Source organism: Octopus sinensis, linkage group LG11 (assembly GCF_006345805.1).
Source record: "Octopus sinensis linkage group LG11, ASM634580v1, whole genome shotgun sequence".
Classification (NCBI taxonomy): Eukaryota; Metazoa; Mollusca; class Cephalopoda; order Octopoda; family Octopodidae; genus Octopus; species Octopus sinensis.
In genome coordinates this window covers 16,497,288-16,512,747 of record NC_043007.1, presented here as the reverse complement: position 1 = coordinate 16,512,747, position 15,460 = coordinate 16,497,288, and the positions used below count along the sequence as shown (strand labels likewise).

Sequence of the window (15,460 nt, the reverse complement as noted above, 5' to 3'; positions counted from 1 at the left end):
ACTCAAGGTTAAACAACAACAAGAACAGCAATAACAACTATGCAGCACATGTACATATCACACACCTTCACACAACACATACTTCCATGTAACATATATGCTATACATCTACTTGATGAGGGCTAACTTTGAGCTAAACAACAAGGACGTATCACATGTTTGTATAACATATCCCACAGCTATTTATAATACATCACGTATTATCATCTGACCACACCACATACTTTCATTTATCTCATACCTTCATATATTGACACTGAAAGCTTTCATATAAATATTTTGTATATCACATTCATATATTTAGGTGTGTGTGTATACCACTGAAACTCCCCCCAAACTAGACACTATATATATATACATATATATATTGGTAGTTTGAAAATGCATTTAACCCTTTAGCATTTAAACCGGCCAAAAGTGTTCTGCCTGTTTTATGTTCAAACTAGCCATATCTGGTCTCTCACACCAACCCTACAATATCGTTTTAAAAATTAACAGCTACCTCATCAAAATCTCATAGCTACAAGATTAATGCATGACTAGTTCAAAACAATGTGGATAAAAAAGGATTAATTTTGGCAGAACAATGTGAACACTAAAGGGTTAAAGTACAAAGACAGTATAGTGGGGAGTTTTAAATACATCTCCCTATGTAACTTACCATCACTTGAATTTGAGATAAGTTTGAAGGAGATGGAGATGTTCAGATTGTCAACATGAAATGTTCCAGAAGACTATGAACATCGACAAGCTCCACAAAGTGAGAAAGGGGTACTAGAAAAGTATTGCCAGAGTATATCATATGCTTTTATATAATGCTATCATACACTTTCACTTAACTATGTCACACCTTGTCATCAAGGTGTGACATCACACAAGTGGAAGCACTCCGTCGGTTACGACGACGAGGGTTCCGGTTGATCCGAATCAACGGAACAGCCTGCTCGTGAAATTAACGTGTAAGTGGCTGAGCACTCCACAGACACGTGTACCCTTAACGTAGTTCTCGGGGATATTCAGCGTGACACAGAGAGTGACAAGGCTGGCCCTTTGAAATACAGATACAACAGAAACAGGAAGTAAGAGTGAGAGAAAGTTGTGGTGAAAGAGTACAGCAGGGATCACCACCATCCCCTGCCAGAGCCTCGTGGAGCTTTTAGGTGTTTTCGCTCAATAAACACTCACAACGCCCGGTCTAGGAATCGAAACCGCGATCCTACAACCGCGAGTCCGCTGCCCTAACCACTGGGCCATTGCGCCTCCACCATCACACAAGTATACAACATATTATATATATTTTTCTTAACGTGTAACATACCTTCCATCTGCGAAGATCTTTCCAAAGAGTTTTGAATTCCACAAATCCCAGTTTTCCAGACATGTCACCCTGAGAGTTATGTTAAGGACAAATTCTGGTAACTTTTAGAAAATAACATAAAAACAAAAATAAATCAAAATATTTTAAATAACAGCTATACTTGTCCCCAAGGTTCCATAGTTTCCCCGTAAAGAAAGAAATGGAATAGTTGATTGGTCATGTCTCTGCTTCCACCACCACCATCACTACAACTGCCAGCATGGACATTGGATGTCAAATGATGATGATGATGATGTTTAGCTTCTATACATGCATGGATTGGATGCTTTCAAGGGGTCTGTTGTGTCAGGGGACTTTATCATGTACTAATTGGTATTTCATCTGTCCTTGTGATCTGAGTTCAAATTCTGCCAAAATCAACTTTTGCCTTCCATCCCCTCAGGGTCAATGAAATAAATACCTGTACTGCCGGCCTTGTGCAAAGATTTGAAACCAATATTTACTTCAGAAAATTATTATTAATGATGTATTAATTTTTTGGCAGCTGATGAGGTTGGGTGTAGCAATTATGAGTAATGTATCATTAATTTCATAATGCACAGTATAATTGAATTAATTAATTCTGTATAAGATTACAGGTTTTCCTTATATGGAAGTATAATTATCTCACCAACAGCAGCAAAGACTTATATAATTAATGCTGCATTAAGTTTTTGTCTGTACCAAATTGATTTCTCTCAAGGCTAAGATCACTAATTAAATTTTCGAGAAAAATTGTTATAAGATCATTAGGATAATTATCATACGAGAGAAGGGATAAACCTGTTGTCAAGTTTATTTGGCAACTACAGGGTCGTAGGTTTGACCTCACTGTGTGTCTTCTGCAATAACCTTTGGTTTGCCGATGCTTATACTTTCTGGGGGAAATTTGGTAGATGGAAACTATAGTAAACTAAGATGGCAAGCTGGCAGAAATGTTAGCACGCTGGGCGAAATGCTTAGCGGTATTTTGTCTGCTGTTATGTTCTGAGTTCAAATTCCACCGAGGTCAACTTTGCCTTTCATCCTTTCGGGGCGGATAAATTAAGAACTAGTTACACACTAGGGTCGATATAATCGACTTAATCCCTTTGTCTGTCCTTGTTTGTCCCCTCTGTGTGTAGCCCCTTGTTGGCAGTACAGAAATAAGAAACGTTAGCATGCCAGGCGAAATGTTTCTAATCTTCTCATCTTAAGGCGGTGAGCTGGCAGAAACATTAGCACACCGGGCGAAAACCTTAGCAGTATTTGTCTGCCGTTATGTTCAGAGTTCAAATTCAGCCAAGGTCGACTTTGCCTTTCATCCTTTTGGGGTCGATAAATTAAGTACCAGTTACGCACTGGGGTGAATGTAATCGACTTAGTCTCTTTGTCTGTCCTTGTTTGTCCCCTCTATATTTAGCCCCTTGTGGGCAATAAAGGAATAGGGAACTATAGTAAACCACTGTTTATATATATGTATCATCTTCATTGTTTAATGTTCTTCTTCCATGCTGGCATGTGTTGGATGGTTTGACAGGAGCTGGCCATCCAGTAGCCTGCGCCATGCTTCTGTGTCTGTTTTGGCATGGGTTTCACACCTGGATGCCCCTCCAAATGCCAACCACTTTACAGTGTGGATTGTATGTTTTTAAGTGGCACTTTCACTGGCAGGATCATATATAAAATTAATGTGGGCAGCTGGGCACAATATAAACCATGTAGGCAAAATTTAGTTGTCACTAATTGTGATGGTTTGTGCTACAAGTACATATATTGCTAGAAATACCAGTTAAACCACTTATAGATGCATAAAAGCACATTTATATATACTGATAGGGTAGATAACTTTTCCATGAGTGAAGCAAAATTACAACATTGGACTGGACAGTTTCATCCTAAAGGGAATTGTGAAAAGTGTGCCTCCATCACTTCCATGGAGTATATATACTCTTTTACTTGTTTCAGTCATTTGACTGTGGCCATGCTGGAGCACCGCCTTTAGTCGAGCAAATCGACCCCAGGACCTATTCTTTGTAAGCCTAGTACTTATTCTATTGGTCTCTTTTGCCAAACCGCTAAGTTACGGAGACGTAAACACACCAGCATCGGTTGTCAAGTGATGTTGGGGTGACAAACACAGACACACAAACATATATGCACACATATATATATACATATATACGATGGGCTTCTTTCAGTTTCCGTCTATCAAATCCACTCACAAGGCTATAGCAGAAGACACCTGCCCAAGATGCCACGCAGTGGGACTGAACCCAGAACCATGTGGTTGGTAAGCAAGCTACTTACCACACAGCCACTCCTACGCCTATATATATATATATTTGACATATGTATTTATGGCTGATTTAGTGAAATGCCAAATTATTTAGTATAAAATTAATGTGGGCAGCTGGATGCAATATAAACTGTATGGGCAAAATTTAGTCATCACATATATTGCTAGAAATAGCAGTTAAACCACTTATAACTGTAAAAGTACATTTATATAAGAGAGAAGAGAATATATCACTTATATAACACTACATGATCTATGTTATTATTCTTATTTAGCCCAATGTTACCCTAACATTGCAGATGGTATTCCAACCATGACTATCCCATCTTTTTTTCACACAGTGTGGCAGCACTACATTATCCAATGTTTCCTTATTTTTTTAAAAATAAAAATATTGTATAATAGGGTGACTTGACTGATATTTCTAGCAGGTTGATTGATGATGTAGATATTGCTATGATGTATAGAGGACACTCACGAACCGAAGACCAGAGGGGGGGGGGGTCAGTCAGAGTATAAAGAAATAAAATTAAAATCTACTCTTTGAAAAAGGATACATCGTGCATTGCAACCATGCTACGACAAGCCTCAATTCCGAAACCTTCAAACTGAAACTCTGAAAACAGCAGAAGAGATGTATTAACAACGAAACAGAATAACATTCTGTACACATACATACAAGTTTATATATATATATATACAGATAGATAGATAGATATATATGTGTATCTATATATATATATATATCTATATATATATATATATATATATATACAAGTTATATATATATATAATATATATACATACATACAAGTTTATATATATATACATATATATATATATATATACATACATACAAGTTATATATATATATATACATACACATACAAGTTTATATATATATATATACAGATAGATATATATGTGTATCTATATATATATATATAATATATATATATATATACATACAAGTTTATATATATATATACAGATAGATAGATACATATGTGTATCTATAATATATATATATATATATATAGATAGATAGATATATGTGTATATATATATATAGATATATATGTATATATATATAGATATATATGTGTATCTATATATATATATATATAGATATATATATATGCATGTATGTATGTGTGTTGACAATAAGGTATTAAAAATTATTTACATTATGCATGACTTATCAAATTAATTCATATTACATAGCTTATCAAGTGTATATCAATTGCATACAGTTAATATTTAATCAAATTATATCATATTCATATCCAAGCTCTGATATCAAATTAATAAAATATGATTGATATTTTAAATTAAATATTAAAATTTTTGTGTACTGACTAAATAATTCTATTTAAATCATAAATTAATACCACAGTCTATATTGAAATTCAATATACACATTTGGCCTCGTTAATCAACAGGCAGACAAGAAAGAAAAAAAACAGTAATCACTTCTGGATTTACAGAAGTAATAGCAAAAACATTATCAGCAACAATTAAACATGATGGATATCATATAACGATATAATTAAAATGACAATGATAGATGATATAATATTTCCTGTGAATACATCATTGAAATATTCAGAAGCTGAAAAGATAATGATACATAATTATGATATTTTTTTTCTTTTCAAATTCACAGCAAACAGTCAGAAATCCAGAGATGTTCAAGAGAGAAATATAACAGACTGAAATGACACCAGTGTAAAACTGGTACTTAATTAATTGACCCTGGAGGAATAAAATGTGAAGATGGCCCCAACATGATTTGAACTGAGAATGATTAAGCATTTCCCTGTCTTGTATCCTAACTGTTTCTAATATATAACCCAAGGCCTAAAATTTGCAGGACATGTCTGTCATAGATAATTATATCAAATCTTATCCTTGATTAGTACTTGATGGTATTGACCCCAGAAGGATGAAAGGCCAACATGACTGTGGCAGGATTTGAGCACAGAATGTAAAGGAACAAAGCAGTTTGTCTGCCTCTCTAAAGATCCAACTGGATTTCTTGTATTTTAACTTTTTAAGGGCTGAGGGGAAGAAAAGCAGTGCCTGTGACTCTTTTCATGACCCCTGTGTCTGATAGGAGTAAGGAAGGAAGTTATTGTCAAACCAAGACCTGGCCAAAATGTTAGCAACAGAGTAAACTCTGCTAATGGCACCCAAGAGCCAAGGTTGTGATGTTTAAATCAAGCAATCAAAAGCAAGAATAGTCCTTCCAATTGGTTTTCTATTGTTCCCCTCTACCAAGTTCCACTCACAACTCTTTGGTTGACATGAAGCCATAATAAAAGCCACTTGCCCATAGTGCTGTGCAGTGGGATCAAACCTGAAACCACATAATTGCAGAGCAATTTGCTTAACCACACAGCCAAGCCAACATCAACAAGGCCTGACATGTTCAAGGGAAGAGTATAAATCATATTTGATAGCATAAAAAAAAAATGCATGGATACATTAGATGCACCCCAATTTCAACAGCAGATATTCGGGGAAAAGGTTTTTAATGCATTAAATCTTATGGAAGGCCCAACTTTGCAAAAATGACCTGGGGTGATTTTTTTTTATGAAAGGAGTTGGTCTTATATGAGATCAAATATAATAGTTGATTGGATTGGTCCCATGATATGACTAAAAACTATTTTACTGATCCTGCCAACTAGGATTTGAACTCAGTATTTAGTCTTGTTCAAATTTAAAGAACGAGACTAAATACTATTAGGAACCCTGTACCATTTTCTGCTAATTCACTGCTTTTATTGTTATGAAATAGTAAAGGAGTGAACAGCAGAATAGGAAGCATTCTGGATAAAATGCTTTGCAGAATATAGTTATGTTCTTTTATATTCTACGAGTAAAGAATAAAGTGCTCAGTATACAATTAAGTTAGAATCTATTAGATGTGTGTCTAAGGATAACTATATAGTTAGACTTGTATTATGGCTTCAAAACAATCAAAGAACACTAGTGATCTACTAGAACCATGCTAGTATAAAACCTTGGTCTAGATGTACTTATACAACTATTTTCAAACAAACACTTTTTTTACATCTATTTTTTTTTGTATACCAGTGTTTGTGTAATGTCTTTCACAAATTCCTGGTTCCATATTAGTGGAGCAATTGTTTTATTTGAAACCCTTTGTTACTAAGCCACCCGTACTGCTTTTAGTTTCCTAATTCAAAATCTGTCCTTTTGAAGTATTCATATTTAAATTAAAACATGCCAACAAAATTTTATATATAAGAATCTTTTGTTGTTTCAAATACCAGATGGATAGTTCTTTCTCACTATGGCACAAGATCAGAAATTTTGAGGGGAAGGGCCAAGACAACTACATTGACTCCAGCACTTGACTCGTTATTTTACTGACTCACAAAATGATGAAAGGCAAAGTTGGCCTTGATGGAATTTCAATTCAGAATATAAAACACCATAGGAAATGCTATTAGGCATCTTGTCTGACACACTAATGATTCCACCAGCTCCCTACCTTATAACACTAGATTAAAAATGGGAAAAAATAAAAGTTAATTATTTTTTGCTAAAACTTTTCTAATTCATAAGTATTTTTTACAATGCATTTAACCCTTTCAGTACTGTATTTATTTTGAGATGCTCTGTGTTTCTTTCAATTACTTTAGTAAAATAACTTAGTTGTCATTCAGCTAGTGTTAGGAATATAAATTGTGACTAAGGTTCGGTAAAAAGATTTTAATTCAAAACTTATGAAAACAAGACGTTCGTATTCAGAGCCAGAGCCGGTTTCAGCTGGGTTGGTAATGAAAGGGTTAATACATAATTAGTGTGGTTCAGTAGAAATATAGTGTTGAAAGAGTTAAAGATAGGTGTAATTTTTCTCTTCATTCTAACCTCTCAATTCAATTGTAAAGCAGGAGTGGAACCTATTTATCAATCAGACAAACAAATAATGCAAGTTATATATATATATATATATATATATATAAAGTACAAAGTGAGATAGGGGTTATGAGTGTAACCTTTATCTACAGGCTGAAACAGCTGTAAGATCCATTTTATGTGCATTATTTTTATGGTATTATCTTACTTATTGATGTACATTGTTTTATTTTGTTGGATTTGGATGTTCCTATTTATGTAGTTAATAAATAAGATGAATTGGTAATATCTGTAAGTCGATGATTGAAGGGAATCTGTTCCTCCATTTTCTTATTTGTAATATATATATATATATGAATAGATGAGTGTATTTTTGCCTTGTTAACAATTAACACGGAAAAAATAAATGAACAGTTACCAGGGTAGCAAAAAATCACACAAATAAAGAGGTTGTAACTCCTTGTTTTTGAAGGTAGAAACTTCGTGTTTACATGGAATTTTTTGTATAATATATATAAATAAATAAATGGAGTCTAACGTAGGTATAAATCAAATACTTTTACTTTCGACATATATCAGTGAAATCTTCGAAACCTATGTCGAAAGTAAAAGTATTTGATTTATACCTGCGTTTAACTCTATTTATTTATTTATATATATATGTGTGTGTGTGTGTGTGTGTGTGTGTATATATATATATATGCATTATGTGTGTATATATATATATATAATATATATATATATATATATATATAGATATATATATATATATGTATATATAATATATATATATATGCATGTATGTGTGTATATATATATATATATATCTATATATATATATGCATGTATGTGTGTGTATATATATATATATATCTATATATATATATATATGCATGTATGTGTATATATATATATATATATATATATATGTATATATTCCTCAAGAATACAACAAAACACTGCTGTAATGATGTGATTTGAACTCTTACCAAAATGAACTAGACACTAGTCTAGTACCTTAATCTCACTACTGTTATAACAACTCATAGAAAAACGGCATAAAATGATTTTTGCTGTTGTAACAACAATTGATAGCAACCGTATAAAGTAAATTAATCTGTGACTGTGTTGTGAATCAGGAGCTGAAACAAGATATTTTACCAACATAAAAACAATATTTATAACATTGATGTTATTAATACAAAGCAAAACATATTACAGCAGGAAGCAGGGATGGTAAGGTAGCAGAATTTTTGTATTTACAATAATCAGCATCGCTATTTTATTTCTCCATTACAGAACACAAATACAAATTGATAAAGCAAGTATGGAATTTATTTACTTAAAGTAAAATATGATTACTGGGTTAAACTATATATCCTTTAGGGAGTGGGGTCAGGGGGAAACCTGCTAATCTCTGATGTTACTTTATCCATAGTGATTATATCAAGGAAGAGTTCCATTTTAGCAATTTACGAATTGGACACGAATTCACCAGGAAGAATCTGAGTAATCATCATCATCATCATTTAATGTCTGCTTTCCATGCTAGCATGGGTTGGACAATTTGACTGAGGTCTGGCGAACCAGATGGCTGCACCAGGCCCCAATCTGATCTGGCACAGTTTCTACATCTAGATGTTCTTCCTAATGCCAACCACTCTGAGAGTGTAGTGGGTGCTTTTACGTGCCACCAGCACGAGGGCCAGTCAGGCGGTACTGGCAACAGCCAAGCTCAAATGGTGCTTTTTATGTGCCACCTGCACAGGAGCCAGTCCAGCGACACTGGCAACGACCTCGCTCGAATGTTTTTCACGTGCCACTAGCAGAAGTGCCAGTAAGGCGACGCAGGTAACGATCATGCTCGAATAGTGCTTTTTATGTGCCACCGGCATGGAAGCCAGTATGTTGCTGTGGCAACGATCACGCTTGGATGGTGCTTTTAGTGCTCTACTAGTACGGATGCCAGTCATCGAATTTGACTTCGATATATATATATATATATAAGACTGCCACACCTTCACTCCAAAGATTGTCTGCCTGAGAGTCAAGCCTTTATTTTACACAATGCTATTGAACTGCATATTTCCTTTATTTATTATGATAATAGTTGTCTTTGTTCCTTTGAATTTTGCATAACTGAACATAACTCCCTACAATACTTTATAATGTGTGTGTGGTTTTAAAATATCTGTATCACAAACTAATCTACTCCTCCTGAAATTATCACAAGAATCAGCAGTCTACAGTATTAACATAAATCATATCTGTAGCATTTGCAGTGCCATTTTAAGGTAGGTGCTATGGTGCTGCAGTACCAAGGCCCAAAAAAGACCATGAATCCATGAATCCCTTGGGAAGAAGGAACATATGGGAACACATAGTTTAAGATGGTGGAGGGTGGAGGTTCACTTCTTAGGTACAGCCCCTGAGCATCTGAGCCCTTAAAGATGGCTCTGAGTGCTTGGCTCCAATTCAACAAATAAAGATCACAAAAGGCTAAAGTTCACCTTAGCATTTGTGAAACTGTCAAAATAAAGAGTAAGAAAATTAGAATAAAAGAAGCTAGAAAGAAGTTAAATACTTATAAAATTTAAATAGTGTCTCTTTGCACACACATCAGTTAAATAATGAAAGATTCAGACAACGAAATTATAATAGATTTTTGCTACAACGATATTCACAGAGATAACATCACAACATCTTAGCTAAGGCAGGGTAGGGTAACTAAGGAAACATTCCACAGAAGAGGTATTTCTACTCGTTAAAGTTTGAGCTTTGTGGCTACAAAAAGTGTAATCTGTTAGGAATTTATTACCTTTATTATTATTATGATTAAAACTACAACTATTACTAAATTTTGTTGTTTTACATCCATATTTTTCATGCTAGCATGAGTAGAATTGTTTTGAAAATAATGGTATTTTTTTAAAAATTGGTGGAGTATCTCAATATTTTTCTTAGCACTGAAATTCAAGTAGGCAAACTGGGGCAAGAAGAGCAATGTTCCTGGGTTCTTAGTTGGGTGGAAGTGTTCAAGAACTATTTAAAAATAGACCATCATGATGGAGGAAAGATGGTAACATGATGGAGGAAAGATGAAGTTAAGACTATAAGAGTAAATGACAAGGTTGTAAAGAGTTGAAGAAAGGGGATAAACAAAATCTATCATGAGAGGGTAGATAAATATCTAAAATGTATGTATGAGTAGCAGAGAAACACTGTGAGTCGATAAAGAAAGGTTATCTGGAAAGAGATATAGAGGAGATTTAACCCTTTCGTTACTGAATTTATTTTGAGATGCTCAGTGTTTCTTCCAATTATGTTAAATATAACAAAGAATTAAGTAAAATAACATCGTTATCATTAAGCTAGAGTTAGGGACATAAATTGTGACTAAGGTTTGGTGGAAGGTTTTAATTCAGATCTTTTGAAAGCCAGACATTTGTACTAAAGAGCCAGAGCCGGTTTCAGCTGGGTTGGTAATGAAAGGGTTAAGCATCCATGTTTAAGTGGGAATAAATATTACCTTGGTATTAATAATACTGCCTCTGTCACTGACAAATATTTTTTAACAAGGTCACTGGCTAATTGCATAACCAGCTCCTGTTCTGGCACCATTATTCTATATATCACTAGTGGGGGGGGGAATTGCTGCTATTCCTAACAGTTGAATGTCCATCACTGACAAGACCAAGGAAGGTTGAAACCATGTGATCTGGTGGTCTCGGCATTGGAGGTGGAGGGGATTTGTCTCCCTGTTAGTGATATAAACCGGAGTGCATTTTGCACCAAAGGCCAATATGGGAGTTTCTCTCATTGGTTACAAACCACAGTATAGCTTCTTCTAACAGAACATCCATGTTTAAGAGGGGATAAATATTACTAAAGAAATAGCAGAGTTAAATCTGAAGATATAGAGACTTTCTAAATAAAATGACAGGGTGGGTGGGCTTACGATATGGAGAAAGCAGGAGGGTTGATGTACTAAAGATTTATCAAGCTCATACTAGCATTGACAAAATGAATGTTGCAAAGATGTTAAGCTTAAATTACATAACCTCCTCTGTGTTTCATTTCGGAAAAGGTTCAAATCTAAGGAAAGTCTGGCAAGAATTAATCTTTGCTAGCTGTGGTAAAAAATATATAATATTGTGATATAGAATTTGTATATATGCGCATCTGCACACATGCCTTACCATCGTTCTGTCATTCTGTTAGCTGAAATTAATTTAATTTCCATACAAAAATATATGCATTTGTTAGAACTGAGGGTAAATTGTGACATGGTTATTACAGGTTAACAATACAGGACAGCATATCAACAACATATTGCTAAAGTCTTACAAACATTTCAACAAAACATCATTCGAACAATTTAAAAAACACACATTTATATAATAATTCAAAGGAAATATTTGCCATTAAAGAACAACTTTAAAGACAAATAACCTCTATAACCTTTGAACCACCTCAATAACAAATGATGCTTATTAAAGTTGATAATAATGAAACAATTAATAGATGATTACTCAATGATAAAAATTCTGTTATTGAGGTTTTCAAAGTTAAAACTGAAAAACTGGAAACAATACAGAAATATTACAAGAATTGGAATAAATGAAATAATTGCTGAACAATGGTGACAGCATCAAGGAATTCAAAGACCTGCAGTAGAAAAATTGTTAAATATTTGGAAGCTTTGGAAAATGAGGTTTGTCATAGTGTGTTAGAATTATAGAAAGCTTTCCATTTGAGTTTTTGTGAAGCATTAATTTAACTGTTTTAAACTATTGCAGAATAGCTGTATTATTAGCAGGAAAAAAGAAAGTTAAATGTATTTTAGTTAAGCTATATAGAATAGTGAACAAGAACAAAAGTGGTTTGCAGAGATTTAATTTTACCATAGTGACATTAAAACCAAAATAATAACCCACATTTAGAAAATTTAAATACCGTGTCGCTAACTTAATTGTTGTTATATAAAAAAATTTAATTTAAATGTGTTTTTGTGCTAAAAAGTTTAAAGCCGCTAAGCTATTTATAGCTTATTAGTGTGAGTAAAAAATATCCCAAAGAAAAGAAAGGTTTGAAATATATCAGACTAATTTCCAAAATATCTGGTGTATTTGAAAGAAATTATCAATGAAACTTGTACCAATGATGAAAAATATGTAAATTATTATTGTCACTTCTCTTCTAAAACTTGCAAGCTTTCATATGTATTGTGGTACTTGCAGGTTTTCATACAAATTGTGATGCTTGCAAGTTTTCATAGAAATCTGCAGAACTGATTAACGTATTAGTTCACAACGTAATACTTTATTACTGACAGTAATAATATCTTCATTATAATAGTGGCTAACTAATGTGTAATTAGTAACATTCTTTCCTTCAGTTGAACCAGAAATTAGTTAAACATAGCAATTAATTTCAAAATCTACAGAAAAATATTCTTTACTTGATATGGTAACAGATAAGAGCAGCAGGGCTCTGTTGACTTGGCTATAAATTTAACTTCAAAATTTAGTTTTTAAAGAAATTAATACGTCTTAATGAAATAAAGGCACTTAGTTATTAAAGATTATCTGTTAATCTATAACAACAATGACCAAACTGCAGCACTCAAAGCTATTATGTGTGGCTCTGAGATAACAATGGGTTTGGGTATTATTTTTCTTAAAGCAGGTTTAACAACCCATCAGCAGGATTTTAAAGTATTAATATCATTTGAGACCCAGTAAAAGTCTTCAAACAAGCAGAGATTAATCAATCAAGTTTAAAGAGTGAAATTGTGGCTAAATAAATTTTCTTTTATATAAGTTTTTTAATAAATATATGTTGTGGCATTTGAACATATAAAAATTATTATATATGGTTTTCTTTATCCGACAAGTTGGTCATTATTGATCTATATATTAATGATTTTTAGACGAATATTCCAATCCTAAATTTTGTTTTCTAATAGATGGGAAAGTTCATCGATTTAGTATTAAAATACTAAGATAAATCTCTAACTGAAAATATAAGTCAGGATTAGTTCAATTCTATTTTGCATACAAATAAAGGATCTTATTCAGTTATAATCCTGACAGAAGAGAGCTGTTCTCTTTCATGCATAGTTTGCATTCTCTGAAATTGAAAATATTTTCTGCCCCATAAATCTGCAGATGAAGAGTAATACTTTCATTTATGAGCAATTGTAAAAGTGCATATTCTGTAGATGCAGAGGAATGAGCTGCAACTATGATAAAAAAAGCAGTTTTCTATCGTGCAGTTTCTAATATGTGAGACTACGAATGAGAGTTACAAGCAGAAACTTGCAGTTGAAAAGGATTAGAAAACATAGCTTACCAACAAATGAGCCTAGATAACAAAGTGAATGGAAATAAAAACGAAAATGAAAATAAAATCATTGAAATTCTTAGTCTTTAGTCTGTCTGATGTGGCAATAAAGTATTCAAATTGGTGCACATTAATATCGGTGGTTGTTATACAAATATAGGAAACACAAACATTGTACATCTATCCTTGTTTATCACTGGTGTTTGATTACAAAAAGAATAAAAATAAGCTCTGCTGTGTTAAATGAATCAGTTATAAATGAATCGCAGAAGATATAAGAAAATTTGGTTTTATTCCAGGACTCCAAGTTGTCCGTCTTATTAACGCAAATAACACCCCCTCAAACAGTTTTTAAATACATACAACGATATTATTTCATGGTTGGAATAATATTTAGAGTAGAATTTAATAAAATATGATCATTGAATAATAAAAACATAGCGCTGAAAAATATTTTTCTGTTCACTGGTGGCACGTCGAGGGTATGTGTAAATAAGTTCATATAAAAAATATGCAAGCTTGCAGCATGGTGATGTGAATATGAGCTGATAATTAGTGCAATTTGGGTAGCTGAGCATTGTGGGTGATTGCTAGGGCATGCATCTGCAGTCCAAGCAAATCTTTAACTGATTGCCAACCTGTGTTGTCACAGGTTAATTTATAATGGTTTACAATTAATCATGCCATGTTATCATGGACCAGTGATAAAAAAAGGATAGATGTACAACATTGTATAACTCAAAACTTTGAGTGAAGTCTACTGTTGACAGGTCGGTGTTGCAGAACTATTTAGTACCAATATTGGAGCTAGCTCTTTGCTCATTTCAGCTGATGGCTGATTCATTAGGCTGGTGTATTTTGTGCAAGAACAAGAAATAACAAATGTGTAAAAAATGATAAATAAAAAAACATGTGAAAATTACTCACAATTAAACAAACTTTACATTAATTAGACTAGGAATAACTAAGAAATTAACATCACAAATATAATAGAAATTCTTTAAAAATACACACTGGAATTTTTTTCTTTTTCTGAAAGACATCCAGTTGACTCAGTCTTTGTGCTGCCTATTTTAGCTATTTCAGAGTTCAATCTTCAACATAGGATTGAACTTAGAAGTCCAAAACACTAAACTGGATTATGCATGGCACCTACTAGTGTCTTCGCAACCATCACTTATTAAAACACTGTATTTTTGTAGTCCAGCTTATTTGCTAATTCTTCTTAATATTATTTATTCATGAAGATTGTGTAGCTCTTCATGAGGGTAAATACAAGAGAAGAGCATGATACGATATGCAATAAAATAGAGATTCTGCATCGTCGTCGTCAGTTGCCGTTCAAGAATTTGGACCTGGAGATCTCCATTTCCAGCGACTTCGAGGGACACCTCCCAGTGATGTTGAGCATCAATGAAGAGCCCTTGACTACAACAACACGATCAAAGTTTTTTTTCCCAAGGTCTGGGGTCTCCCGTGCCTAAGCCCTAGACCATCATCTAATCACCCTCACTCGTCTTGTTGCTTAACAACAACAACAACAACAGCAGCAGCTGCTGCCAATGTCTGTTTTCCATACTGGCAGGCCA

The 15,460-nt window shown here is 33.5% G+C and overlaps 1 protein-coding gene across 8 annotated transcripts in view; it reads right to left on the bottom strand.

The window, feature by feature from the left end:
• Positions 1 to 15,460, bottom strand: part of LOC115217089 (calpain-9) — a 164,296-nt gene that overhangs the window by 9,682 nt on the left and 139,154 nt on the right. For 7 of the 8 annotated variants that reach the window (XM_036507117.1, XM_036507118.1, XM_029786682.2 and 4 more), the window contains 3 exons: positions 13,881 to 13,892; positions 4,193 to 4,251; positions 1,319 to 1,387 (listed from right to left, as the gene is read on the bottom strand). In XM_036507117.1, the coding sequence (XP_036363010.1) occupies positions 1,319 to 1,387; positions 4,193 to 4,251; positions 13,881 to 13,892 (140 nt within the window). The remainder of the gene's footprint in view (positions 1 to 1,318; positions 1,388 to 4,192; positions 4,252 to 13,880; positions 13,893 to 15,460) is intronic. The other variant, XM_029786683.2, reaches the window with a different exon arrangement.